Source organism: Rattus norvegicus, chromosome 3 (assembly GCF_036323735.1).
Source record: "Rattus norvegicus strain BN/NHsdMcwi chromosome 3, GRCr8, whole genome shotgun sequence".
Lineage (NCBI taxonomy): Eukaryota > Metazoa > Chordata > Mammalia > Rodentia > Muridae > Rattus > Rattus norvegicus.
In genome coordinates, this window is record NC_086021.1 from 76,342,231 (window position 1) to 76,370,021 (window position 27,791).

The following is a 27,791-nucleotide window of genomic DNA, read 5'->3' on the forward strand; positions in this document are numbered from 1 at the left end:
ATAAGGAAACAAGGCATGAAGAGTTCAAGGAAAGTGGTGGGTTTGAGCTCCCGGGCACTGTCTTGGTGAGGTACTGACTCACACACTCTAGGAAGTTGGATCTTCATCAGGTGGTGGCCACCACGCAGCCAGAGCTCACGGTGTGACCTCTTGATCGAGGGAGGGGGTAAGGGGTGGGACCGTCTGGAGCTTGGGCCCGCGGCACCCCCGGGAGGCCCCATAGCCTGTTACCCCGAGAAAGCCCCTCCCCACGGGCGGAGACGGCGCCGAGGAGTCGCCGCCCTGGCCCCACCGCCTGGCCAGTACCCCGAGGCCACTGCAGCAACGCCAAGTTCTCCATCAGTCTGTCCTGGAGCATGGGTTGCTGATGGCCATGGAAGGCTACCGGGGCTTCCTGGGACTGCTGGTGTCCGCGCTGCTCGTGGGCTTCCTGTCGGTGATCTTCGTGCTCATCTGGGTCCTGCACTTCCGAGAGGGGCTTGGCTGGGACGGCGGCGCGCTCGAGTTTAACTGGCACCCGGTGCTCGCCGTGACCGGCTTCGTCTTCATCCAGGGCATCGGTACTGGGACCCTCGAAGGGGATGGTGGGGTCACTGCGCGATGGGGACCTGTGGATTCCGAGGAATCCATGAAACTAGGGAAGTTTCCTTCTGTGGGCAGGGCCTGAGCAGTCAGGATCGCGAAAACCCTGCTTCGGCGAGGCCTGCCTTTGAACTTGCTTCAGGTCTCCTAGGGAGAGAGGAAGGCGGGGAGCCCAAGTCTCCGCGCAGAGCGTGGTCAGCTGGTGCCTCTCCACCCTCTGCCCTGTCCTCTCCTCCCGAGCGCGAGCACCGGGCACTTCTATCAGTCACCGGCTGCTGTCTGGCTGTGCTCCACTTGTTGATGTGGCGAAAGTTCCGTGGCAGAGTTTTGCTGTCTGGAATCTGGCGGGGAGGTGTGGGCAGAGCGTGGCCCCGAAGGATGGCTGGAAGCTCGGGGTCGGGTCTCTCTCTCTCTCTCTCTCTCTCTCTCTCTCTCTCTCTCTCTCTCTCTCTCTCTCTCTCTCGTGTGTGTGTGTGTGTGTGTGTGTGTGTGTGTGTGTGTGTGTGTGTGTGTGTTGCTATGCAATGCCACTCATCGTCTTGACTGTCTCTTTCAGTTAATGTGGCGGCACACCATATTCATTTTTCCAAAAAGGCTGTGTGTGACATTGAGAATGCGTTCAGAAAAGCAACGCTGTTGTGTTGGGGTTGGTTAGTTAGCACAAACCATTTGAGAGGCTCGGAACTGGTTCTAGCAGCCTGGCTTCTCAACAGGCCTCCTCTCCTTCACCAAGACTGAAAGTCCCACAAACGAGCAAACACAGAAGCACTGGCTTCTTTCCTGAAGAAAAATTGTTTTTGTGTGTGTTGTCCCCGCCTACCCCGCATGCTTTAAACCTGTGCTAGGGCCTCCAGCAAGTGTGGCCAACCTTCTTCCATGGAAATATGAGGGAAGGTATTACTAATGCTCAGCTTCTGTGGTGTGAGGTAGGCATCCAAGCCGTTTCATTGCATAGTTCCCAGCCATTTGGCCACTACCCTAAAATGCGAAAAACATATCCAAGTTCCAAAGTTCCGACCACCAGAACCACTCTTCCCTTCACGGTGGAGCCCTTTAGTTTTAGCCAGAGTTGTTAATATCCTTCCTCTGTCTAATCAAATAGTCCCAAACGTCTCTTCGTGGCTTCCATCCACCCAGAACAGCTCCGGACGCTGTGAACCCCTTTAGATGTTTGGATGGAGTGCTGTAGTTAAGGGTGAGGGAAACACAGATGACAGCGGGTTCCCTGTCAAGCGGGTTGACTCCAGAGCTAACCAGCAGGCGCAGAAATTCTTTTCAGCGCCTTATTCTCAACACCTCCCCCTCCCAGTGCTCTCCACTTACTGTGCTTTCACAGCAATGTGCCCACTTTCTGAAAAGTGGTCTTTTTAGCAAGTCAAAACGCCATCTAAAATATATTTTGAGGCCATCCATTCACATTGGCATGCATTTAACTCTTTTCCTAAAAGGATTTTCTACGTTCTCTAAACTTTGCACTTAATCTGTTTACTTACTTAGGGGCAAAAAACGTGTATCTGGGTATACTGGAAATTTTCATCTGCTACTCTTAGACAACACTTATTTCTCCTAAGTTCAGTAAGTCTATTTGTGCTAACATTCTATTGCTTGTCTGGTCAACATTACTAATCCTGTTTACAAGGATTCTAGATTTGCAACAGGTTTTAATCACACAAGGCGGTTAATGAACTAGCTTTTTCATACAGTGAAGAGCTTTTTCATACATGCAGAGTGAAGTCAGAAAAACTACTGAACCATCCTAAACCCTCTAGAGACAACTGAGGCTGACTTTTGACTTTAGAGGCTGTGAGGGAAACACGGGTCAAGCACTACCCGTGTAGTCGCAGGGTGTTTTATTGTGTGTAATTGCTTCGGGGATTTTTATGCTATGAGATGTTACATAGAGGACGTGATAGACGCTATTCTGTACCTCCTATACACTGGTATTTGGAGATGATGCAGGGAAAACTAACACACAATCACTGCTCCAAGTTTAAACACTTTACATAGGCGTTAAGCAAACAGGATTTGAAACTGTTGGGAGTAGGAATGGATCCTTGGGACCTTTATGAATGGAGTAAGCTGCAGGAAGAGGCTACAGAGATGGGTTGTTAAGAGATGGGATGCTACTGTGCTGTTAAGAGCACTGGCTGCTCCTCCAAAGGACCTGAGCTCAATTCCCAACGCCCACTGACTGACGAGCATCTGTAACTCCAGTTACAGCAGATCCTAACCCTCTTCTGACCGCCATGGGCAGCAAGCATGCATGTGGTACACATTCATATATGTAGGCAAACTACACATAACAAAACACTTTTCAGAGAAGCGAAGAGGTAAACCTTTCGCCCCTGTCCCTCTCCCACACCAAGTATACTTATGGAAACATATGTCTCCCTAAAGCATAACAGATATGAGGGGGTCTGAGAAAATAAAGCACACTTGTCATGGTGCCTAGATTGGCCTTGAATTCCTGTAAAAGGGATCTTCTTAGAGCACTGCAAATCCCGAGACGACAGGTGCATGCCACCCACCAACTACCGGTGTGTGCCACCACTCTCTGCTAAATAAAAGCTCAGACTAATGTGAAATCTAGCCACACTATGACATGAATGAGGAACGGTTTAGTAGAGGCATTGTCTTTCTCTAAAGCTAATGCTTCCTGTGAAATACAACTTCAGGGAAACCAGAGAAACGGCCATTATAAAGAGGCCGCAGAGGGAAACAATCGAGAGCTCTCCAGCGGCAGCTGACCTTTTTAATGGTTCAGTGTGCCGGAATGGATTCCTTAGTGAAAAGGGGAAAATTCAGGTGTCTCCATTAGTGAAAAGAGGTCTTGGCAATTCTACACTCCTTCCTCTCTGTATGTGCAACTGCCTTGTGACAGAAGCTGAAGGGAGAGAAATTAAATAGCTTAACGATCTCAGATTGGTTTTGTGAGAGAATTTAACTACATTTAAGTAGCATTTAAAAGACTAAAGAAAGAAAGAAAGCAGTTACTAAAGGCAGTTGGAATATCCTCCTAATGTTCGATAAGTGAGTAAATTCCAAGATCACTTAAGTACATTTGAAAAGGCTCATGGACCCCTGACAAAGAAGATAATAGAAAAAAAAATTCCTCAAATTACTTCTCCAGAAGGCACCTAGGGAAGAAGCCTTGATGACAAAGTCTACCAGAAACTGGGAAATGGGGGTTTCACATGGCATGAAAGGACAGTCCAAAGCACCTCAAAACATATTTTAGCTACAAAAACCCACATGTGAGTCACTTAATAGTGGAACCAAGAGAGCACTTTAAATATAATTATTTTTCTTCTGCTGAATTCTTAGTGCCTTGAAGTGCATGATAAGTCATTATTATCTTTTTTGTCCTGTTATTTTTTCCCCATGATTTTGGAGAATGAACTCCAGGCCTTGTACCTGCTGGGCAAACGCTCTACTACTGAGCTGCATTCCAAGCCTCTGCCTCTAGTTTATGAGAAATTTCTTTCTTTTTTTCTGCGCTGGGAACAAATCCAGGCCTTTACACATGCCACTCAAGTGCTTTGCCACGGAGCTACACTCCTGGTAATAAATAACTGTTGCTCGAGTCATTCCTTATTCCTGTCTCATTATTAAATTGTTAGTAGCAAAATGCAATTTCACAGTCACTCATTTGTAATGGTAATGATGATAATAACAATAACAATAATAATAATAGCAGTGTCCAAAGTAAAAGAGCCATCTCTCTTGCCCAGTGACTGTTCAGCAGTTTAGAAACACCACTTAGCCAAACCCGGGGAAGAAAGATGCCCCGTCATGATGGAAAAGCATCTTCGTTCCCAGGTTTCTTGGTCAATAGCCTGTGACTGCCTGAGTACTTGCTAAGCGCCCTGTCCTCTGGCCTGCACAACTGCACAGCACCTCACGTCAACTCCCCCACTTCCCATTGTTAATTTCTACCCCCGTTGGCATAGCTCCAACATTTTATATCTACCGTCTTCAAAAGCCCACACCCTCGGGGACTGGACGCATGGCTCAGTGGTTAGAAGCATCTGCTGCTTGTGCAGAGGACCCGGGCCCAGTTCTCAGAATGCCACGGTGATTCGCAACCCTCTGTTAACTCCAGTTCCGGGGGGGGGGGGGGTCTGACACCTTGTTCAGGTCTCTGAAGGGGACCAGGCATATATGTAGCTCACGTCCGTACATGCAGGCAAAACACGCCTACATAAAGTAACTAAATAAATAAACCCTAAATACCGAAACCCCGAACTCGGGACTCTCTATCCTTTTCTGGCAACTGCCTCATTGTGTGTGTGTGTGTGTGTGTGTGTGTGTGTGTGTGTGTGTGTGTGTCCATCCATAGAACTTGAAATGTATGTCAACACTGAAGTCTATGATTCATTTCCACCTCTTCTTTCTAGAACCTTCCCCAGTCAAACTTTACATCCCTCTGCTACACAAGAGACCTCTGGGTCTACAGAAACCAACCAGCTCAGCAGGACATAGGTAGGTACCAGAGGTTACAGCCGTCCACTACAGGTCCCCTGGAGGCAACCGTCCATGTAGCTAGCCACACAGCTTTCTTAGTTACCCACACACTTGTTTTCCCGGGGACAGCTCAAATACTGGGAGAGCACACCCATACTGAAGGGATCTGGTCTTAAACTCCTCACACCCCATAGGAGCCATCATTGTCTGTGCTGTATAGACCCAACTCCCAGGATCCCTCAGGAATTATGTGGTGATTGAAAAGTGGCTTCCAAAAAAAAAAAAAAAATCAATTCCAATCCCTGTTTGCAGATGTAACTAAGGCCCTCAGATGAGCTCTTCCTTGGTTGACCACACATTCAGTCACTCATCTCCCCTATTAGGGGAAGTTGAAAGGGGTCAGAGACAAAGTCTCAGAGGGCAGGCCAGGGGTGTTTAGGAGTGGAGATTGGCATGGTGGGTCTACAAACTGAAGAGCACCACAGATCGTGGGCCCTTGAGCTGCTAAGAGACAGTGATGTAATACACCCTCTCCTGGATCCTACCAAGGAAGCAAGGTTGCCAGTGCTTTGAGAGAGAGAGAGAGAGAGAGAGAGAGAGAGAGAGAGAGAGAATCAGAATCAGTTCTTTACTTCCACCATATGTGTCTTAGGAATTGAAATCAAGTGATCAGTCTTGACTACAAGCTCCTTTTCCCACTGGACCATGTTGTTAGTCCAAATTTTGGTTCTCCTATTTTTTTTTAATGATCTATCTATCTATCTATCTATCTATCTATCTATCTATCTATCTATCTAATGTGCATGCATACATGTATGTATTTTACAGGCATGCCTGGTACCTGAGGAGGTCGGAAGGGTATTACATCCCTTGAAACTGTAATTAGAGCACCAAGGGCTCTTAACCACTAAGCCATCTCTGAAGTCCCCAAATTTTGGTCCTTTTAAACTTCTAAGTTTGTGGTAATTTGTCACAGGAATTGCCTTAGGAAACAAACACAAGATATAGCAGTTACCACTGCTCTCTGGAAAACCCAAAGTATTGCCATTCTCATGAAAACTTCATGGGGTTTTGTTGGCTCTCAAAGCATAGCCCTGGATCACAGCCAGGGGGTTTATTGTAAGTGGCATGGACTAATTCCACTGGTGACAAGTGACTCTTAGGAAGACAAGTGACCCCAGGTCGAATTCTCACACAGCCAAATCTAGGGATGAATGGAGAGGTGGGGACTGAACTGTAGAGAGGCCTGGCAGAACAGGAGCTCCCACCTAGCAACAGCAGAGTGTGGCTACGTGGGGATGCCAGTCCCAAGCTGCCAGCTTCTCCCATTTTGCCAAAACAGTCCAGATATTTAAGAAGTGGTTCAAGGGGTTCTGGCAGTCAAGAACACCTACTGCTCTTCTGGAGGGCCCAAGTGTGATTCCCAGAAATGTCATTTGGTGGTTCCTGAGTGTCTACACCTCCAGCTCCTGGCTGACCCTGGCTTCTCTGGGCACCCACACTCGCCTGCATATGCCTACCCATAATTAAAAATAAAATAATAGATGCTGGAGAGACAGCTCCGAGGTTAAGAGCACTGGCTGCTGTTGTTCGAGAGGACCTGGGTTCAATCGCTGGTACCCCTATGATGGCTCACAGCTGTCTGTAATTCCAGTTCTAGGGGATCCGACACCCTTACCCCAACATACATACACATGAATTAAAGATAAATAAAAAAATAAAATAACGGTCCCCAGCTCCGAAAAAAAAAAGGAAAAGAAAAAAATAAATCAAAGTCTTAAAGAGGAAAAAAAAACTCGTTCAAACTAAAAGTAAACAAGTCAAGGAAACAACGAACTCATCTGTGTGCTGAGGAACAAAACATCCGGGTTCCCTTCTGTGTCTTTGAGGCCTCTTTAGAACGTCCTTAGATCAGCTTCAGTGGTTTCCCTTATAGCAATGACAGAGTGGGAATCTTTCTCTTAGTTGTTTCCTCGCACATGTGAATCTTGACATAGTAAAAAGGCTGAAGTGATGACAGCCTTTGACGGTTCTTTTCAGAGTTTCCTCTCTTCTTAACGCAGCGTCTCATGAATCATCCCAGTCCGTTGACTGGCATTCTTTGTTTTTGAGGCAGGGTTTCCCTTTGTAACTCTGGCTTCCTGCAACTCTCTTTGCAGACCAAGCTAGCCTCAAACTTGCAGTGATCCTCCTACCTCTGTGTCCTGGGTGCTGGGACAGCTGATGTGTGTGTGTGTGTGTGTGTGTGTGTGTGTGTGTGTGTGTGTGTGTGTATGCCAACTGCTGTATAAAACATGAGCAGTGGGCCAGTGGGCAAGGTGGGCACATCATCAGTAGAGTCTTTGCTCAGCATACCTTGGGTTGTATCCTGAGTATAGGAAGGAAGGAAGGAAGGAAGGAAGCAAGGAAGGAAGGAAGGAAGAAAGGAAGGAAGGAAGAAAGAAGGAAGGAAGGAAGGAAGGAGGGTAAGTAGATTTGTCTTTGCTATAAGTTGTTCCCATTTGATTTGGTTAGAAATGAATAATGATTTTTTTTTAAGAACGTAGGTTATAGCTGGCATGATGGTAATACATGCCTTTTACACACCAGCACTCAAAAGGCAGAGTCAGGAGATTCTTTGTGAGTTCAAGGTCATCCTGGTCCACAACCCAAGTTCCAGGCCAGTTGAGTGTAGGGTCACAGTGGTTCTTTAATGTTTAGCACTGACTGGGATAATACATTCAGCTCCTCATTTGAGTAATCATAAACCCGGCCATGGCCAAGCAGCTCGACTAGATCAGGTACAGTTCTTTTTCTAATGTGTGATAATAATATTGGTATGAGGTACAAGGAAACACAGCCAACTTTTCTAATGACATGAAACTCTTGGATAGGGGCTGAAGAAATGGCTCAGTGTTTAGGGGCACAGTTTGCCTCTTCCAGAGGTCCGGTTTCCAGCACCCATACAGTGGTTAGCAACTGTCCGTAACTCCAGTTCCAGGGGATCCAATACCTTCTTCTGGTCTCTGCAGGCACTTCCTGCACAGGTGCAGAGACATTCGTGCAATCAAACTACCCAAGCACATAAAATAAAGATAGAGAGAAAAAGAAAAAAAGCTATTCCTCAATATTTATAAATATCTATCCAATTGATTAATCCTGTCTGCCCTGGTCCTTTTCATACGTATATTTGCTAATAAACCTCTGCCTTCGTGATTTCAGTCCTCTCAGAGCCAGACGCTGAGCCAAATCCCACCAGTCCACATCCCTGTCTTCATTTCCGTTTCTCCGTATTCGTGCGCGTTGCGAACTCCTCCGTCTTGCTTTAGCCACTACAGGATTTTAAAGAGGGCTCTTTGCTCCCATTTAAAGTTGAGATCCTCTGGAGGGGATCTGGTAAAGTGTGGGTGCACAGGGAAGTGAGTTGTAAGGGCGGAAGCTGCTGCTGTGAACATTCCGTCAGAAGGGGAAATAATACTTCACTCTACGAGGGAAGGAGAGTGTAACGGCCCACGTTGCTTAAGGAGGCCCCACACAAGTGTTTTAAAACTCCAGGGTACTTCCAAACTCAATGGCTTATTCTTACTTTTAAATTCTCCTTGTGCTGAAGTGGGCTCCAGAGCAGAATGTGTTCCACTTACTTGAAAGCTCCATTTGATCTTACATAAAGTAGCATTTATGTCCGCATGGAATTTTGTCTTGAGATTTTGACTGGTACATGTTACTTATGTGTGAGAGCTATATGTGCATCGGTATGTGTTGGAGCACTTTGTGTGTGTGTGTGTGTGTGTGTGTGTGTGTGTGTGTGTGTGTGTGTGTGTGTGTGCGTGTGTGCAGTTGGAGGTCAGCTCCACGTATCTTCCTTTTAGTTTTGAGAAAAGATCTCTCGCTGAACTGCTGAACTTGGAACTTACCAATTAGTATAGACAGACTGGGCCCTGGGGACAAGCCTGGGACCTGCTTCAACCCCAATGCCCAAAGTGAAATGCCCGTGGTTGCACAGGAAGTGCTTTACCCTCTGAGTTATTTCACCAGCTCTCCTTTTTAAAAGAGGATTTGGGCTGGTGATATGGTTCAGTGATGTGGTGCTTGTGGCCTGGCTTGATGAGTTGATTCCTAAATCCCATAAAGTGTCAGGAACTGACTTCTGAGAGTTATCCTATAGCCTCCCCACAAGTACAGTAGTGCATACACACACACACACACACACACACACACACACACACACACACAAATAAATAATTAGAAGATGACCTGTCATAACAAAACTGATATGTCAGTTTATCATGAGCCATAAATGGTTAACCTAACCATTTCACAATACAGAAGATCATGTTGTATGGCTTAAATATATCCAATGTTCAAATATATCTTTTTTAAAAATACGGTTTCATTGTAGCCCAGTTTGGCCTGGAACTCACTTTGTAACCCAGACTAGCCTAGAACTCACAGCAATCTTCCTGCCTTAACCTCTCAGTGCTGAGATTACAGACAGGGGTCGTACCATCTATTCATTTTAAAAATGAAATTGAAAAACAAAACAAACACGAGAATCTGTTTATGTGCTGAGATGACAGAAATAACTACTGCTTTGTTAAATTTCTTTTTCACAGATACTTTGTGGCTTCCCAGTCGGTGACAGGCTCAAGCTAATATCTGATAGACAGGTTTCTTCCTTCATGAGTCACAGAGGTTAAGTTGAGAAGAACTATGATCAGTGTTTTCTATGTCTGGGGGAATCTATCAAAATCCTCTACCCCTGATCTGATCTCAGTTTGACAGACTCAAACTTTACATGTGACACACACACAAACATACATAAATACATAAACATACATAAATGCACACATGTGTGTTTAACTGTATGGGAAGAAAGCTGGTGTCAAACCAGGGATCACCTCTTAGACAGTGTATATATTTTCTTATATGCCTGAGTTTTGATTATACAACTATTATCTAATACATATCTAATGACTAAACACAAATGACCGTATTTCCATCTTGATAGACTTGAGAAAAATTACATGCGGTTATGAACTCCCTCCTCCTTTCTTCTTTTAAACATTTTTACAGTAGTGTGTTCATTCCACTGTCTGCTGCTTTTCCTCTGAAGGCATTTAAAGTGTCTGTATCAGGCATGCTCACATTCCTCTTGACTCTTGAAGGGAGTGGTCCTTAGGGTCAGAGCCCCCAGCAGAACCCTTGTTTTCATCACACCACTCCTGCTCCCTCTCCTGCCTTCTCACTGAACCTCAGGAATGGAGTCTAGGTTCACACAGAGAGCAAGAACAGCTACACTCCATTCTAGGCAGTTTTACAGCTGCTCGGGGAACTTCCTGTTTAGTAAATGTGGTCTGATTTGTTAGTCTCACTCGTTTTTCCTTAAACGGATGGTATTTCGAATATTTATATATTTTTGGAAAATGTGTAAACAGCATTTGAAAATACAGCATTCCCGGCCACCCTTCACTTGTCCCAAGTGCCTTTCCAACACACTCAGCTGTGCAGCAGAGCCGTTGGGAGGTGTGGACAGATGTGGGAAGCCAGGACAGATGTGGAAACACCCTTGTGTAGCTTGCACCACAGCTGTCAATGAAGACTAGTTGAGCCTAAGTGGCTACTGGGTTTGCAAGCTTAAAAAAAAAATTAACATTAAAACTATAAAGAATCCTTTCAACCACCCAGAACATAACACACACACACACACACACACACACACACACACACTCCCTCTGCTCTTAACACTCAGGTAATGCATGTTAAGATTGGCGACAACGTAAAACAAAATAACATTAAGCTAGAACGTACAGCTGATGAGAGTCAAGTATAACGCATGCTGGTGGAGGTGGAAAGTCGGTTGCACCCTCACCTTAGTGGAAGCAAAAATGTGATAGGAAGGAACCACAAAGACTCTACACTTACGATTGTCTGGGTCCATTTTGGCCAGTGGCAAGCACATATCCACTTCAGAATTGCTTCATGGCTTTCCCTCAGGTAAATAATAGGAACTGTGTTGAAAACCAGTGAAGGGTTAGGTATGCTGGATTGCGGCCATTATTGGAGAAGGAATGTCAGTATGCAACCAGTTTACAACTGCTTGCCACCCGAGAGCTGAGGCAAGAGTATAGCTTGAGATCAGGAGTTCAAGAGCAGCCTGGGTAATGAGAGTTGGCTCTCAACAAAATAACAACCCACAAAGAAAACACACTTTTGCATGAATGCAGATGGTTGAAAAGTCAAGTTTTGAGAGAAATAGACAAAAGGGAGAAAGAAGCAAGTTTTAACAACTAATGAGATGTAGATTTCAGTTCTATGGGAAGCTTTGGCACATTCCTCTGTGTGGTCCGTATCTGTGGTACTGGAAAGAAACAAACGGTTCACTGGAAGCAGAGTTGTCTTTGAACGTTTGTTTGATTGTGTGTGTGTGTGTGTGTGTGTGTGTGTGTGTGTGTGTGTGTGTGTGTGTAAAATGGGTCAAATGGTGTTAGTGGGTAAAATGGTGTTAACTAAGGAATGAATATGTTAATCTCCCTCCCTTCCCCTGTCTCTGTCTCTCTCCTTCCTCTGTCTGTCTATTTGTCTGTCTGTCCATCTGCCTGTCTGTTTGTCTATCTCTGCATAGTGTGTGTATGGGGAATGTGGTGCCAGGGCACAATTGTCCAGATTAGAGTACAACTCCTTTTTTTCCACTATGAGGGTCTTGGGATTTGAACTCAGGTCATCAGGCTTGGTGTCCGGTGCTTTGTCCTTCTGAGCCATCTTACTAAACGATGGTGCTGACAGTGAGGTCTGCCGGTGAATACATGTTTTGGGGCATCCACTCAGGGGTGAGGTGGCAGCCTAGGAGACTGAAACAGAGTGCAGAGAGAGGGGAGGGTGGGAGAAGCAGAAGCCAAGGGGAATCATTTTTGGAGGTGGGGCTGTCCAGTAGGCCAAATGATTTACTTTATGTCGATTTTTCAAACACTTTGTTTCCTTAGCCATCATCGTGTACAGATTGCCATGGACCTGGAAGTGCAGCAAGTTCTTGATGAAATCCATCCACGCCGGGTTAAACGCTGTGGCTGCCATCCTGGCCATCATCTCAGTCGTGGCCGTGTTTGATTATCACAATGTCCGAAAAATCCCCCACATGTACAGTCTGCACAGCTGGGTTGGACTGACAGTTCTCATACTCTACATCCAACAGGTCAGTGACTAGCTGACAACAGATGTTTTCAAAACTTGCTCTTCCATTTGTGTTCAGAATAACTCTTGCCCCAAGGGGACCACGAACCTCAGAATTCACAGCTCAGGAACTCAGGTGTACGATTTATCACTTTGATATCTGTCAGCAGGGAAGCTGCTATCTCCTAACATCTAGGCTAGCATCATCCAGACTTCAGTCCCATGCTCTAATCAGCTAGGCAGGAGCTGTGGTTCTTTTCTACTCTGCTGCGTCCTACGTTAACCTTTTCTAAGTAATAACGCTGATTTTCTTCTTCTTCTTTTTAACCTTTTGTGAGATGTTGAAGGCATAGTGATTACTTTATTTATTCTTTGCATGTGTGGGTAAAGGGATGCATTCTGAAAACATTGTGCGGAAGTGAAATTTAATGGTGCAGGATAGTCATTCAGCAGTTTGATGTCGCAACAGTAAAAATGAACGTTCTGGTCTTTTAAGCTCTTCACCATGTTGTTGAAAAATCTTTGTAAATGGTTTTGATTCAGTGTCCTTCCCTGTTTGCATAGTGCATATTCAACTTCCTGGTTGCAATCATTGTGAACTTTACTTTTCTATGCCTGCAGAGTGAGACACTAGGTTGGGTACATAGAACCCAAAGCTTATCCTAAAATAAATGGCCCCTTTAAAAGGCAGGCCCTCTTACTGGACATTGACTGTTTTTCTTCTAAATGAATATATATTTTTTAAAACCTTGAATCATGATACATTCTCATTAAATAATGATTAATCTCTTTGGACATTCTTCGTTATTTAAATCTTTTAACCATTCTGGAGTTATGGGTTTGGAATGGAAAGGGGCCAGGAAGGAAGAAGATGCAGGAGAAAACAATCCTGTATCCTCTGTGATCTGCCCAATCGGTAAGGCAAATAGCTGAGCCTGTCTCAGATCATGTGTCCTCGGGGTTAATTTTCCTTGGAGTTTTTTGTGGATCTGAGGGACCCTTTCTCCATTCTCACCAGCTGGCGAGACTTCTCCCCTTAGGAATGAGGATGGCAGGAGCCACTGGAACCCATAGATGGCTTGGGGGACCTACCTGGTACATTATCATCTCTGTGGGGCTTTGTTCAGTTCTAAATTCTGACTCAAAGGCCGGTTCCTTAGCTTTTCCTATGCTGAGGCAGAAAGGAGGATGTGGCCACAGGCTGTGCCATGCCAAGCATTTCCCTCCATCCTTCCAATGAGATATCTGGGACAGCCTCCGGGACGCAGTGGGAAGGAGCTTCCTTGAGTTACACAGCCAATGGCAGAGCTGGGACTCAGGCCCCCACCGGCATTTAGTTTCACTGTTTCCATAACTCCCAGACTGACGGCCTAGCTTGTGTGTGAGCACTCTCAGGGGAGGACCATTTAACCCGCTGAGGGTAAAGATGAAAACACTTAAGTTCGTAGCTGGCTTTCTGTAAAGGTCTCCAGACATGCCCGCTCTTACTTTACCATTGATCTAGTCACATAGATGGCTGGCGACAGGTTCTGCCTTGTAGATAAAGTGCACTGGCTCTGTTTCCGAGTGCAGCAGCTGAATGGACAGAACTAGATACCTTTTCCGAGTTACTCGCTCAGTCAGCATCCCTGGGTTGTGTGAAATGGCAGAAGTGTGTTTCCTGTACTTCTTGTATCTTACAATGATTTCTTTAGCGCACCTATGCAGAAGCATAGTAACAGGCTAAGTGAATAAGCCGCACAAGGAATACATAAATAAATGCAGACTCTCTCTATTAGATATGGCTTTTAGACTGAGTTTCTCTAAAACTCACACACACACACACACACACACACACACACACACACACACTACATACACACATGCACGCACACACATGCACACACATACATACACACACACACACACAAACAACACAGAACCGTTTATTCTTTGCTCTGTCTCTTAATATGTAAGTTAGAGAGAATTTAGAAATTAACAAGAACAACAACAGACAGACAGGAACCTACTGTGATGATTTAATCCCAGTTCACTCTGACCCGAGAGGCTGCAAAAGTCCAAGAGTGTATAAGAAACTTTTTTATCTTATAACACCTACTTAACCAAGTCTGCATTTAGGTAGCCCATACATACCATATCACATTAAAAAATCTAGATTAAGGACCTAAATACAAAACCGAAGTCAAGGAAAAGAGGGGAGGGGGATGTGTGTAATCTGTGTGGTGGAAGACAGGGAAGGCCAGAAGGCTGGTAAGAAATCCAAAAACTATATATGGGGAAAATGAAGTTACTACACATTTAAAAAAAAATGTATGTGACACGAGGCAACAAAGTGAACAGAAATGACTCAAGAACTGTGGGAATAGTCACTTGTCATGTGTCAGTGGACAAGCGACTCTAAACCTTAATAATAAAGAGTTGGGGCTGGAGCACAGTTCAGGGGTTAAGAACACTGGTTGCGTTTACAGAGGGCCCGGGTTTGACGCCCAGCACTGGTACAGTGGCTCAGAGCCACCTGTAACTCCTGTCCCAGGGGTCCGATGTCCTCTTCTGACCTCCACAGGGACCAGGCACACACACATCAAAAGACCTACATGGCAGGCAACACATTCATATAGTAAAAATGAATAAAGAAAAAATAATAATTAAAAAGTCAGCCAATAGAAAAAACTCGGGGTCCTAGAGTCAGCTCAGCAGATAAGGATGCGCGCTGCCAGGTGCTGCCAACCACGGCAAGCTGAGTTGGGTCCTTGGGTCCTATGTCTAGAGAGTACTGGCTCGGCAGGAGGATCTCGGATTCAAAGCCAGTCCCGATAACTTAGTGAGTCCATGTCTCAAGATGTACTATAACAGAAGGGCTGGGGATACAGCTCAGTGTAGATTGTTAGTCCTGTATGTGTGAGGGGCCGAGGTAAGTCCTCAGTAGAGAGGGAGCAGTTTTAATTTCCCAGCCAAGACAGAGTCACTGTGAATGCCTGTCCTGGGGGACCTCACTTGTTGGGGGCAGGATGTCTCACTCTCCAAGGGCCACACTTTAGTCTCAGCCACATTGCTGCAACTCCCCCTTGCCCAACACACACACACACACACACACACACACACACACATGCACACGCACACACACACACACACCAACTCTCCTTCCAGCACAATGTTATCTTAGTTCATGAGATAGTTTGTGTTGCTTCAGCTCAACCCAAGGAACAAAGCTAGCTCAGATGAAGAGGAAGCGGTTTCAAGACTAGATATTCTGCTAGGGCTTGAGTGCACCACTCAAAGCCTGGGTTTGCCTCCCAAACAGTTGGTGTCTGGGTTGTTGGATTATCAAACTAGAAGAAGGTGGCAACCGATAATACGTACAACAGCCCAATGGTCTGTGAGTATTTCAAGACCTGAATTCTTTCCTTTCTGTGAGAGTTGGCCTCCCAGGACATTAAAGACAAACACGCTCAAGTTCACACACAAGTCTATACAGACATTTTGAATCACTGTAATCGATCATAGGAACTTCTATGATTTCATGACCAGCCTAGTTTAGAAAACAGGGCCCCTCAGCCTCTACTTACCCAGTCTAGGAGTACATTTCTGGAGCTGCTCCTGTCCACAGAAGTAACCAGGCTCCTCCTCGGGTTATCTTTTCCTTGATGTCTGATGCTGCTTTATACTTCTACCACATACGGTGAATTAACAAATTAACACAAAATAGCAAATGTGTTGTTCACTGTGGTAACTTGTATGAGAAATAGCCCCCATAGTGTGGGGAGAGGGGCACTTGGTTCCCAGCTGGTGGCACTGTTTGGTGGGGGGAAGGGGGTGGTTAGGAAGTTATGTTGCCAGGGCTAGGCTTCAAGATTAAAGGCCTCCCAGCACTTCTCGTTCATGCTGTCTGCTTCGAACTTGTTTGGAAGGTGTGAGCTTTTAGCTTTTAGCTTCCCATTCCTGCCATGGTTCCTCTCACTACCTACCTTGGCTGCCCACTGTGATAGAATAGACTCTCTATCCTTGTATCCTTCGGAAACTCTTAGCCAAAGTTAACTATGTGTTTCCTTGTCCTTTGTATCTTATTGCAGCAACAGAAAAGCAACTGATACATTCGTGTTACCTTCCTAACTGAACCTTAAAAAATGTCTTATGCTGTATTCCGAATTCAATTACAACTTTTAGTTTTAATTTAAATTTTTCAATTTTAAGTCAGTCTGTGGCAGTGCACACTTTTAATCCCACCAACTCAGGAGGCAGAGGCAGGTAGATGCCAGCCTACTCTACAGAGTGAGTTCCAGGACGGCCAGGGCTGCACGCAAAGAAATCCTGTCTTGAAAAGACAAAGAAAAAAATTTATTTTTGCATGTATGTTTTGCCTACATGTATGCATGTATACCACGTACATGCCTGGTGCCTTCAGAGGTCAAAAGAGGGCATCAGATACCCTGGACCTGGAGTTATGGATGACTGTGGGTCACCCTGTGGGTGTTGAGGACCAAGAATGAGTTCTCTGCAAGAACAAGTGCTCTTACCTAGTCAGCCATCTTTTCAGCTCACAACTTTTTAGGGCAACTAATTCAACACCATTGATTCCTTTAGCTGTCACCTAGACGTTGCTTGGTTATTAATATGTTTTATTATCTTACGAGGGTACGCTGACCTTCAACTCCCCATGTGGCCAAGAATGATCTAACTCCCGGTTCTACTGCCTCCATCTCCCGAGGGCTGGGATCACAGATATGTCCCACCACACCTAATTCATGTGGTCCTGGGGACTGAACCCACGGCTTTGTGCATGCTGTGTATCCTGGCTTGACTTTCTGTTGCTGTGAGAAGACACTGAAAAACCAAGTTGGGGGAGAAAGAGTTTATTATGCTTTACAGATTAGAGTCTGGCTATTATTAAGGGAAGCTGGGGCGGGCCCTCAAAACAGAAACCTTGAGGCGGGAACTGAAGCAGAGGCCATTGTAGGACACTGCTTACTGCTTTTCTTGGCTTACTCAGTTTGCTTCTTATATCTTCCTAGACCTCCTACACAGAAGTGGCATAAATACAGTGGGCTGGGCCTTCCCATATCAGTCATTAATCAAGGAAATGCCCCCTGTGGTTGGTCCCAGTCACATTCCCACCAGCAGGCTGTGTGTGTTCCCATGTGGCACAGCACTGTCAATAAGTCTCCTGTTCAAACTTGTAATTTCTAACAAGCTAATGAGTATAAAAAGGTGTCTTCAGGCTGGTGAGATGGCTCAGTGGATAAAGCTGCTTTCTGTAAGGCCGATGACCTGAGTCCCAAGGACCCACAAGGTGGAAGGGGAGAACTGACTCGAACAAGTTGTTCTCTGACCGCCACACCTTACATCATGACACATGTACACACACACACACACACACATACACACACACACACACACACACACACTTCACACTTTAGACTTTAAGTGAATAAATAAAAGATGTCTTTTGTGGCTCTGATACCCACTTCATTTTCTAATACCCATTTATATAACCTGTCCATTCATAAAATGGATTTGTATATCTTTTCTAAGGATTCGCAGGAATTCTGAATCAGATCCTTTTTATCGAGATGTATTATTATGTTTTCTTCCCATTTGAATCTTGCCTTTTTCTTCTCTTCCCGTAAGTAGAGACTCTTGGTTGTAACCAAGTGACTCATTTTTCACCCGGAGTTACAGTTCTTCAATTGCTTTCTTCCCATGACCTTATCAGGAAGTTCTCCCTTGTACCCCTCCTTTATCCCCGTATGGATTATGTTCACAGCACCTTCCCCTGATGTAGCCCTGCTCCTGCCATCCATCTGCGATGGCAGTGTTATTGTGCTCTTTTCTCTGCATCCCAGACAGTGCAGGAGGAGCTAGGGAAGGTTCTAGAAGTGTGTAGAAAGGTATGGGATGAAAGGTGAGAACCCTTGACTCCTGTCTTGAAAGGGAGCTCACTGTGGAGAACAGTTGCTTTCCATCTGCTATGTCCGACTCATTAGACGATTCCATTATTCTTTATATGTCGGGAGGGAATCTGGACTTTCATTGAACCTTTTTTATCTGTTGAGATAAATGGTGTTTCTCTCCTTTAATCTGTTAATAAAATCAAGGACATCGGTAGATTCTAATTTTAAGCAGTGAAATAAAAATGTATTTGATCATCTGCACATTCTCCGTGCTCTGAAATATCTGGATCTGGTTCACTGGACTGCTTAGAAATTTGGTTTCATAGCATTTCTTGGTTTTGTTTAGAGGAAGGGACCTTGGCCGGTAGCTTCTCTCTTGCTTGCATGAGAAGGGCATACAGTGTTTGTAAACACAGGGTTTGCAATCAGGGAGAGCCTTTTTGTTTGTTTTTTGCTTTCTTATTTTGTTGTTGTTTATTTGGGTTTGGGGTTTTTGTTTGTTTTTAAGACAGGGTCTCACTGAATAACCCTGGCTAGCCTGGAACTCCCTATGCAGACGGGGCTGCCCCATAGAGGTCTATGCCTCTGCCTCTCAAGCGCTGGGACCACATGCAACACAGGTGAGACCTGTCTGCAGTGGGCCTTCCATTTGGTAGGTGGTGACCTTAAATGAGTTGCTTTAGCTTCTCACACGCAGCAGTAACGTTTACGAGCCTTCACAAAACCAAATCACGCTTGAAAAGGCCCAACCCCGGGCGGGGCACACTGGGATGTTTCCTCAGCTGTTGTCGGCTCCTTTGTGATCTCAAAGTGCTGGCTTTCATTTTTACTAGGGGTAAAAGAACATGTATTTTATGTCAGTAAAATTCATTTCCCCAGCAAAGTAAAACATACATGTTACGGTGACGTATCTTCCTAGGCAGGGACATATATCATTCCAAAAGACAAACATGGGATCCGAGAGACATATTTTCTGCCTTCGTTACATGCACAGGGGAATACAGGTGCCGGAGTATTAGGTAGACCGTGTGGGGTTTGATCATTCTGAGAGAGTGCTCTCATGACAAAGTGGGGGCAGATTCCACTCAGATTCCACTGAGACCTGAGCCACAGTCCTGGGGTTGGAAGCTCAGAGCGTCTTCTGGGTAAATGGAATAGCCTGTGAGAAGAGTTTGCTGTGCATGACTAACAGGAAGGAGTCGAGTCTGCCAGCCGGTATGGAACATGATTGGCAGATTTCAAGGCACCACTATAGAAGTCTAGTGGAAGGTGTTTGCTGGGGTTCAGAGAGACATGGCCCCACTGAGAGGTAGGGTAATAATGGTGAAGGCCAGTGGACAGACACTGATGGTATAGGATGTAGAAGTTAGTACATTTGGGAAGAAAGTGATGGAAAGAATGAGAGCCAGTGGGCAGATAAGAAGGGGAACCAGCGGGGGGCGCAGGACATGAGGGATGTCTCATGCCCCTGGAAAGACCTGCAGACGCGATTTGGACATTGTCCTTTAGCATTGGTGATAGGAGGTCGCAGTGGATTGAGGAGGAAGTGGAAAGACTCCGCCAGGGGCTTTGTGTGAGAGGAGTAGGAGAACGTGAGCAGTGTTGTGAGTGGAAGTTGGTGTTTGGAGACCTGGGGAATATTTGGTGAGGTTCCCCCCCCCGGGGGGGGCTTCTACTTTATATCAGAGAAGCTTGGGCATGTGAAAAGATCAATGAGATGACATCAGATGGCAACGAGATGTGGGGGCCGGAAGACACAATCATCTAAAGAGCAGGTCTGCAGGAAGCGGGTTGTAGAGGTAGATGGAAAATCAGAGGTGCAACACCAACCCCACTGTCAATGAAGAGAGGGAGGAGTCTTTGAGGTTTGCTTGGTGCATGGAGGAGAATGGGGTGAAGAGAGGGCTGATTGGTGATGCTGACCGAAAGGAGTCTCCCATTGATGCAGTCTTCCTGGATGCCATCAGCAGTTCACTGGGCTTTGCAGCCAGGGTCACTCATGACCTGAGCAGAGCCAAGCTGGGATGTTGCCATGTGCAGGTGCTGAGAGGGGAGCAGGGAGATGTCAGATGTCAGCCAGAGGCTAAGCCGCCATTGTGGTGACCACAATCTGTTTATCCACATCTGTGAACATGTTTTTCTGATGCCGGTTAGAATTTTTAACCTTGAAAGCCGGGTGTCGCCTTGCTCTTGGGTGTGAAGAACATAACCTGGAAGTGAAGTAGCTCGATTTTCTCAAAGGGCAGCAGTCTTAGCATCTCCAGGGAAATGAGGAGCACAGGTTCTCGGCTTCCACCAAGATCAGCTCAATCAAAACCATGGGATTAGGGACCAAAATCTGCTAAGTCTAACAACCTACCAGGCCATTGAGTACATGGTCATGCTTGAGAGCAACTGATGTAAAGAAGACACTGTAACAAAAGGTTGGCTACACAGTTAGATTCTAAAAAACAATGTATTTCTTTTTAGTTTATGTGTATAAGTGTTTGCCTGCATGTGGGTTTGTGTATCTCATGCATGTCTGTTGCTCTTGGAGCCAGAAGAGGTGTTCAGATCCCTTGCAACTGGAATTACAGGAATTTGTGAGATGCCATGTAAGTGCTGGGTCCTCTACAAAAGCAACAAATGCTCTCAACCACTGAGCCATCTCTTCAGCACGGACATGTGCACAAGCGCGCAGGAACACACACACACACACACACACACACACACACAGACACTGCCCACTCTTTGGCTGTTTGAACTTGCTCCGATTCCCCTGTCTCAGCTTCCGAAGTGCTGGGATTCCAGGCATGTGCCACCATACCTGGCTATGTTATATGAGCCTTATGCAAATGCAACGAGTACCAGGAATACAGGAGGCTGAATCACCTTGTGTAGCAGACCAAGCACTCAAGACGACTTCCAGTTCATAATAGAGGTTTCAAAATATATGGGGAAAAAATGAAGAAATGAGTGCATATGCAGATATGCAGAAAGATGAAGGGGAGGTGGGAATGCGTCATGCAATCCTGTAATTAAATTAAGCCATCAAATCCACCTCCCAAGCCTGCAAAGCAAACAGTGTCTGATGGGAAAGCTAGCCACACAGATGGCTCCTGCTCTCATGAACCATCTTCACAATAAAAGTTTTTTTTAAAAAACGACAGCAGGGCATGGTGGCACAGGCCTGTAGCCCTGGCATTTGGGAGGTGAAATCAGGGGGATCAGTTATTCAAGGTCATTCTCAGCTGCTTGGTGATTTTCCAGGTCAGCCTGGGCTAACATATCTATTTCTTAGAGTGAGATAAACTAGCACAGTAGAAGACACCCCCGTGTTTTAAGAGAGCAATGACTAAGAAAAGCTCAACTGTTTAGAGCAAACCCTACAAAAGTAAATTTTTATTACCCAATTACAGCAGAGCCTTAATTTTCTATTGCGATAAGAAAGACACTATTAGGAAGACAACAAACAAAAGAGGTTTGGGCTGTAGTTTCAGAGGGTTAGAGTCTATGGTGGAAGAACAAAGGCTTGATGGCAGGAATACCGAGAGCTCACATTCTGATCTGAAAGTAGGAGGGAGGGAGGGGAAAAGGGAGGGAGGAAGGGAAGTAGAGAAAGAAAGGTTATATAATGAGGCTATATAATGGGGCTATATAATGAGACCCTAGCTCAGTGGGGGTGGGGGAATAAAAGGTAAAAATTAAAAAAAAACAGGGGGTTGGGGATTTAGCTCAGTGGTAGAGTGCTTGCCTAGCAAGCGCAAGGCCCTGAGTTCGGTCCCCAGCTCCGAAAAAAAAAAAAACAAAAAAAACCAAAAAACAAACAAACAAAAAAAACAGACACACATGATAAGCACAAAAGAAATGAGATAATAGTAAGGATCTTGGGGTAAAAATGGTCAAAAACAAGAACTATGTATTCCACTGGGAGGACTCAAAAAAAGATACAAGGGTGCATTTCAGGAAGCCATCTATACAAAATCTCTGGCTTTCATTGAGCTGAGCTGTATTTCCACACAGAAAGCATAGCATAGGCAACGGAAGTTTGCCTTTTGATACTAACAGCATCACTGAAGGAACTGTGGGAAGGAATTGTGGGACGGAATTGTGGGGATATTTTGAAAGACCAAAAGTGAATCCCTGGGCCATTTTCAACATATTCAGACATCAGGATATTAGGTGAACAATGAGATATGCCCATGGCCATCAAAAGCTTTTTGCTCATTACCAGTGCCCGCTATACGGATCCTAAGGTCTCAGGGTTTTGGACCCCACTCGGCCTCTGTTCTGGCTGCGCATCAGAAAGGAGGAACAGCTACAGTAGTTATCTCTCCATCTTCTCTATTTTAATACTTTTTAATTTAACTAAACATACAAATACTAAATCAGTACTTGAAGAAAAGAGTTCCAATAAATTCTATAAATTCAATAATCTGAAAGCAGCTACATTTTCTCGAAGAGAGGAGAATAGTTACTAAACAGAAGCCAGGGGCCAAAATAACAATTGTAGGGGTGGAACAGACTTCAGCTTACGTAGACATCCTACTGACCTCTGTAAAGAAGAATCCCATCACAGACTTAGTTACTGAGAGAATTAACCCAGACAGCATCTGCTTCTTCCTCATAAATGTCAGTTTCTCTCTTTCTGTTTTTGGCTTTTGAGACAAGGTCTCTCTGTGTAGCCCTGGTTGTCCTGGAACCAGACTGGCCTTGAACTTGTAGAGATCTGACTGTCTCTGCCTCCCAGGTGCTGGGATCAAAGGTCAGGCCACCATGTCTGGCATCAGTTTCTACCCACATAGCTTTGTAGGCTGACCAGAGTGAACTACATGTCCTTGGTTTGGTTTTTGGAGGAAGAAGAAAAAAAAAAACCCGTTTTCTCTTTATACTTAATAAACAAATTGCTATATCCTTAAAATAGGGCATTAATTACCAAACAAATTAAACTAGATAAATGTATTGAAATGACAATATCTGCCCATCTGCAAGATACACCGTTAAGGGGGGAAAAAGCAAGGTGCCCCATGTATACACTTAAAAACATCAACTGTGTAAACAGGGCACATTCAGTCCTACCACTTGGGAAGTTTGGGTTGAGGCAGGATTGCAAGTTCGAGGCCATCCTGGAGAGCACACACACACACACACACACACACACACACACACACACACACACGCAAACACACACAGAGGTGGGGAGGGAGCATGGGAGGGAGGGAGCAGGGGAGAAGGAAAGGGGAGAAAGAAGGGGAGGGGGAGGGAGAGGGAGAAAATGAGAGAGTGTTTTGTTTATGTTATATACACATACATAAATATTCTTATGTGGGCATTAGGAACTTTCTAGAAGGAGCCAGGGATTATTATAAATGCTAATTTTGAATGTTGGAACTGTGCCTAAAAAAATTCGCTGTGGGGCTGGAGAGATGGCTCAGAGGTTAAGGGCGCCAGCTGCTCTTCCAGAGGTCCTGAGTTCCAGTCCCAGCAACCACACAGTGGCTCACAACCATCTGTAATGGGATCTAATGCCCTCTTCTGGCCTGCAGATGTGCATGCAGATATACGTAAAAATACATACATACATACATACATACATACATACATACATACATACATACATACATATTTTTGTAAAAAGTTTAAAAAGAAAGAAATTTGCTATCCATTTTGTAACCCCTGGTTCTGCCTCTGCCTCTTAGGTGCTGGGACTGAAAGCATATGTCACCACAACCAGCTAGAATAATAATTTAAAACTGATAACCATTAAAATTAAATGATAACCATTGTTCTTCTGGTGTTCAGCTTGTTGTAGGCTTTTTCATCTTTCTGCTTCCATGGGCTCCGCCCTCTCTCCGGGCAATCGTCATGCCCATACATGTGTATTCTGGACTCCTCCTCTTTGGAACAGTGATTGCCACGGTCCTCATGGGAGTGACGGAAAAGCTGTTCTTTGTCCTGTAAGTCTGTAGCCTTCTTTCTCTTAATACGTAAGCTAGAAAATGTAAAAGATAAGTCCAAGAGGAAAATATCATATAAATAGCCATTTTAAACGATTTTTTAAAATTTGTTGTGTATGAGCGTTTTACTTTTCGTATGTGTCTGTGTACCCCACGCAAGCTGTGCCCTTGAAGGCCAGAAGAGGGCGCTAGATTCCTCTGGGATTGGAGTTTCGGGCAGTTCTGAGTTGCCCGCATGGGTGGGGGGGAACCAAATTTAGGTCCTCTAGAAGAGCAGCAATGCTCTTAACTGTTGAGCCTTCTCTCTAGGTCTGTAAATAGCCCTTTTATAATTAAAAAAAAAGTAAGGTTTAACTATTTTTAATTTAATTTCTCATCCCATACATATAGTATAATATTACTAAAAGTGTGGTAGAATTATTGGGGTTGTGAGTTGTGTATTCATTTTTGGGGTGTGTGTACTTTATGCTAATTGTAATTATAATTGTAATTATAGTATGTATTCATTTCTGTATCCTCTTTTTGTTTTTGAGTGATAAGAGGTATCTCAAGTGCTATAGTCTTTTCTTGAGATTTTAAATAATTTTATGATATTCTACAGTGTGAATAACCTCTATGTCTGTTTAATGCCGTGCTTTAAGGACATTTACCTTGAAGCTGCACCAGGGTTCACCCTGAGCAAGTAGAGTCAGTGTATGCTGTGCTTGTGACTGGACCCCCTTTCGCTTTCTTCCTAGGAAAAATCCTTCGTACCATTCATTCCCACCAGAAGGTGTTTTTACAAATACCCTGGGCCTTCTGATTCTGGTATTTGGAGCCCTCATCTTTTGGATTGTCACCAGGCCACAATGGAAACGCCCTAGGGAACCAGGCTCTATCCCTCTTCAGCTAAATGGAGGCAACGCAGACGGAATGGAGGGCGCCATAGCAATAAGCTCCGCCCACAACATGGACGCTGCAGACGCAGAGTTAAGCAGCGAGGGAGCAGCCCGGAAAAGAACCCTCGGCCTTGTTGACACTGGCCAGAGGTCCACCATGTGAAATGTTGATGCAGCCACGTAACTTCTCTTCCAAAGTCAGCCCTACGATTTAGCTTCTCCTACCTAGCCATAGGCCGATGTATATTGTGGTAACCAAGGAGGTTTTCCTGAGAGCGATTGTGTTGACTGAGGCCTGTAAACTTACCAAATGTAAAAGGACATGATCAATATAAGTTGTGATTGTTTCCTCTTTCCTCTTGAGGACCCGGGCGTTGGATGTACCTGCCAGTGGGTTGTCTGATGAACTGGTAGCACCCTTGGCCTCTGGCTATGCCCCATTAATTCGGGGAGCCCAGTGATTTCAGAACTAGGTAGAACCTCTCTTAATCTTTAAAATTAGATCACAAATACCTGGAGAGGGATTTGGATCATTGTGCCACAAAGATATTGTGAGGAAAACATGGGGGTGGCAGCGGTGGTGGTGCCTTAGGAAAATATCTAGTTCCCTCTCCAGCTGATTTGGCCTCACACAGACTCTGAACGTGACAGAATATACGAGGGTGTTTTGGAGCAGTTTGGTTAGTTGCAGACAGCTGAAGAGATCTCTGGTTAGACTTGGAAGCTTTTGTAACACTCAGTCCAGTGCCAGTACTCCGAGGAGCCGGTATACTTCACGGTTCAGCTTCTGAACCTCTTGCAATGCAAACACGCTCAGGCCCCATAAACCCGCCTTGTGTCCGCAGCCTGTGAAGGGTGCCCTCGAGATTCTGTTTTTATTTTCCAAAGTGCTTCTCTAGCTCTTACTATGTGCTTTACAAATATTAGCTCCTTCAGTCTCCAGACAGACTCTGCGAGACAGGTATTGTAACTAGCCCCATTTTAGGTGAAAGATCTGAAGCTTGGAAAGGTTATAACTTGGCCCAGCATCACACACTTCTTTAATTGGTGGAACTGACATTCAAACCCTGGCGGTCTGGCTCCTCTGCCCAAGATCCTATATTTCACCATATTCCTTCCCCTGTTTATTCTAATTGGCAGCACTATGGTCTACCTAGGAATAAAGTTGCAGATGAAGGCTAGTGGAATTGTTACAGGATGCTGCCTTACCTTTGGTCCTCTTCCAAGGGGACCCCTTAGATGATGGGAAAGGCGCCGGAAAGACTTGGATGGAGATCCTGGGGCATTAGCCATTGCCAACAAGCCAGAGCCTGCCTTGATGCTCTCTAATTTTAACAGGGCATCTGTCTTGCCGACAAGAAGACTTGGACGAGGATACTCACAGCCTTCAAGCCATTACCATACTGGTTCCTCGGGATCTTAGCGGCTGAACACAATTTGGAAACACACATATCCTGGTCTGCCCTTCCCTCGGACCATAGGCAGGTTCCTTCCTGATTTCTGTGGAATTTGGAGTTCTTAGCAGGGAGCTGAGATTTAGAAGTGATTTTCACATGGCCAGACTTCTCTCTCAGCTCTGATGGAAACCTGCAGTAGTAACTGGGCCAAAACGATGCCTGTAGCGGGTAGTTTAGGCGACTGTGCTCTGAGCTCTCAGACAGTCGCAGGCTCGTACCTGCCCAGGAGCTCTCTTCGATCCGAGGATGAAAGACACGCACATTAGCTAATTTTTAAGTTGCCTTATTGGGTGTGTGGCTGAGCTCTTCTAAGCCATCCACGGCTACCATGCGCTTACCTTTACTCCTAGCTCAACATCTCTAAATCTACCCTCAACTTAGTTGCCCGCTCACTTTCTGCGAAGCCCATTGGTCTTGCTGCTCAAGATGCTCTCAGGCTGCCCTTCCGTGGGCTGCTTTCCTTTTCCGCCTACATTTTGGAAGATCTCCCCTGCAGCTCTGAGTCTATTCCACCTCTCTCCCCCAAGTACCTTAGTTCTACCTTTTCCACCTTCTCTCCTAGCCTGCAGAAACCTGGAAGTCCCGCCTATTTCCGCCCAGCCATTGACCACTGGCATCTTTATTGATAGATCAAAAACCAATTGGGAGCAAGGACCTTTAGTGTCAGTAAACACAGATTCCCGACTAAATCAAAGCTTCAAACCACTCCTCTACAGAGGCCTGGTGCAGATTGCCTGGTTTTTGGTTTCTCTGCATTTTCTGATTGAGGCACTTGGGCACTAAAGTGTGAGCCTTGTAGTTCCAGCTGCTCGAGAGGCTGAACTTAAGGTACAGTTCAAGGCCAGCCTGGGCAACTGAGTGAAACTCTCTCTTAGGATTTTGGTTTCTCTAGTAACCCAAGTTGGCCTCTCTCGTTGTATAATTAAGGGTGACCTTGAAGACGTGGTTCTCCTTGCCTTCCCAAAGCTGGATGACAGGCGTGTACCACCAGCCACTGTGCCTTAGCACGGCTCCGTCTTTTAAATAAATAAAGCCAAACCAAACAAGAATTTTAAGATGGAGAGAAAAAACGTGTAGTTTACAGAGAAATACACTTAACATGTTTGGCGTGTAGCGAAATTCCTTTTAGGTAACATGATTTATTTCCAAAAGACCAAATACGGGGCGGGGTTGGGGATTTAGCTCAGTGGTAGAGCACTTGCCTAGCAAGCGCAAGGCCCTGGGTTCGGTCCTCAGCTCCGGAAAAAAAAAAAAAAAAAAAAAAAGACCAATACAACCTTTAGTCTATCAGATCTCCCAAACTCCATAACAGCTCAGAATCACCTCAGTGCATCATTGGTTCCTTCCTATTAATTAATTCTACTTCCAAAATCAGTAACAGCATCAGAAGCACTATGAATGAGTGACCCAAGATCATTCTTCAGCTAGAGAGTTCAAGAC

At 45.2% G+C, this 27,791-nt stretch overlaps 1 protein-coding gene across 2 annotated transcripts; it reads left to right on the top strand.

The window, feature by feature from the left end:
- Nucleotides 1-27,616, top strand: Cybrd1 (cytochrome b reductase 1). 2 transcript variants are annotated; one of them, NM_001011954.1, is made up of 4 exons: nt 363-560; nt 12,006-12,214; nt 23,862-24,016; nt 24,754-27,616. In NM_001011954.1, exons 1-4 carry the CDS (start codon nt 368-370, stop codon nt 25,055-25,057), a joined length of 861 nt encoding a protein of 286 aa, NP_001011954.1. In that variant the 5' UTR covers nt 363-367; the 3' UTR covers nt 25,058-27,616. The 2 variants fall into 2 exon arrangements, with proteins under 2 accessions (XP_063139345.1, NP_001011954.1); XM_063283275.1 differs by lacking the exon at nt 12,006-12,214 and having other exon boundaries at nt 1-560; nt 24,754-25,226.
- The last annotated feature ends 175 nt before the right edge of the window (nt 27,617-27,791 follow it).

What these genes read in the sequence shown, in the direction of transcription:
- Cybrd1 (NM_001011954.1), top strand. Translation starts at nt 368, where the DNA reads ATGGCCATGGAAGGCTACCGGGGCTTCCTGGGACTGCTGGTGTCCGCG. An exon ending in TCATACTCTACATCCAACAG is followed by an intron (nt 12,215 to 23,861) that starts GTCAGTGACTAG and finishes TCTGGTGTTCAG; the next exon opens with CTTGTTGTAGGCTTTTTCAT. An exon ending in GAAAAGCTGTTCTTTGTCCT is followed by an intron (nt 24,017 to 24,753) that starts GTAAGTCTGTAG and finishes CTTTCTTCCTAG; the next exon opens with GAAAAATCCTTCGTACCATT.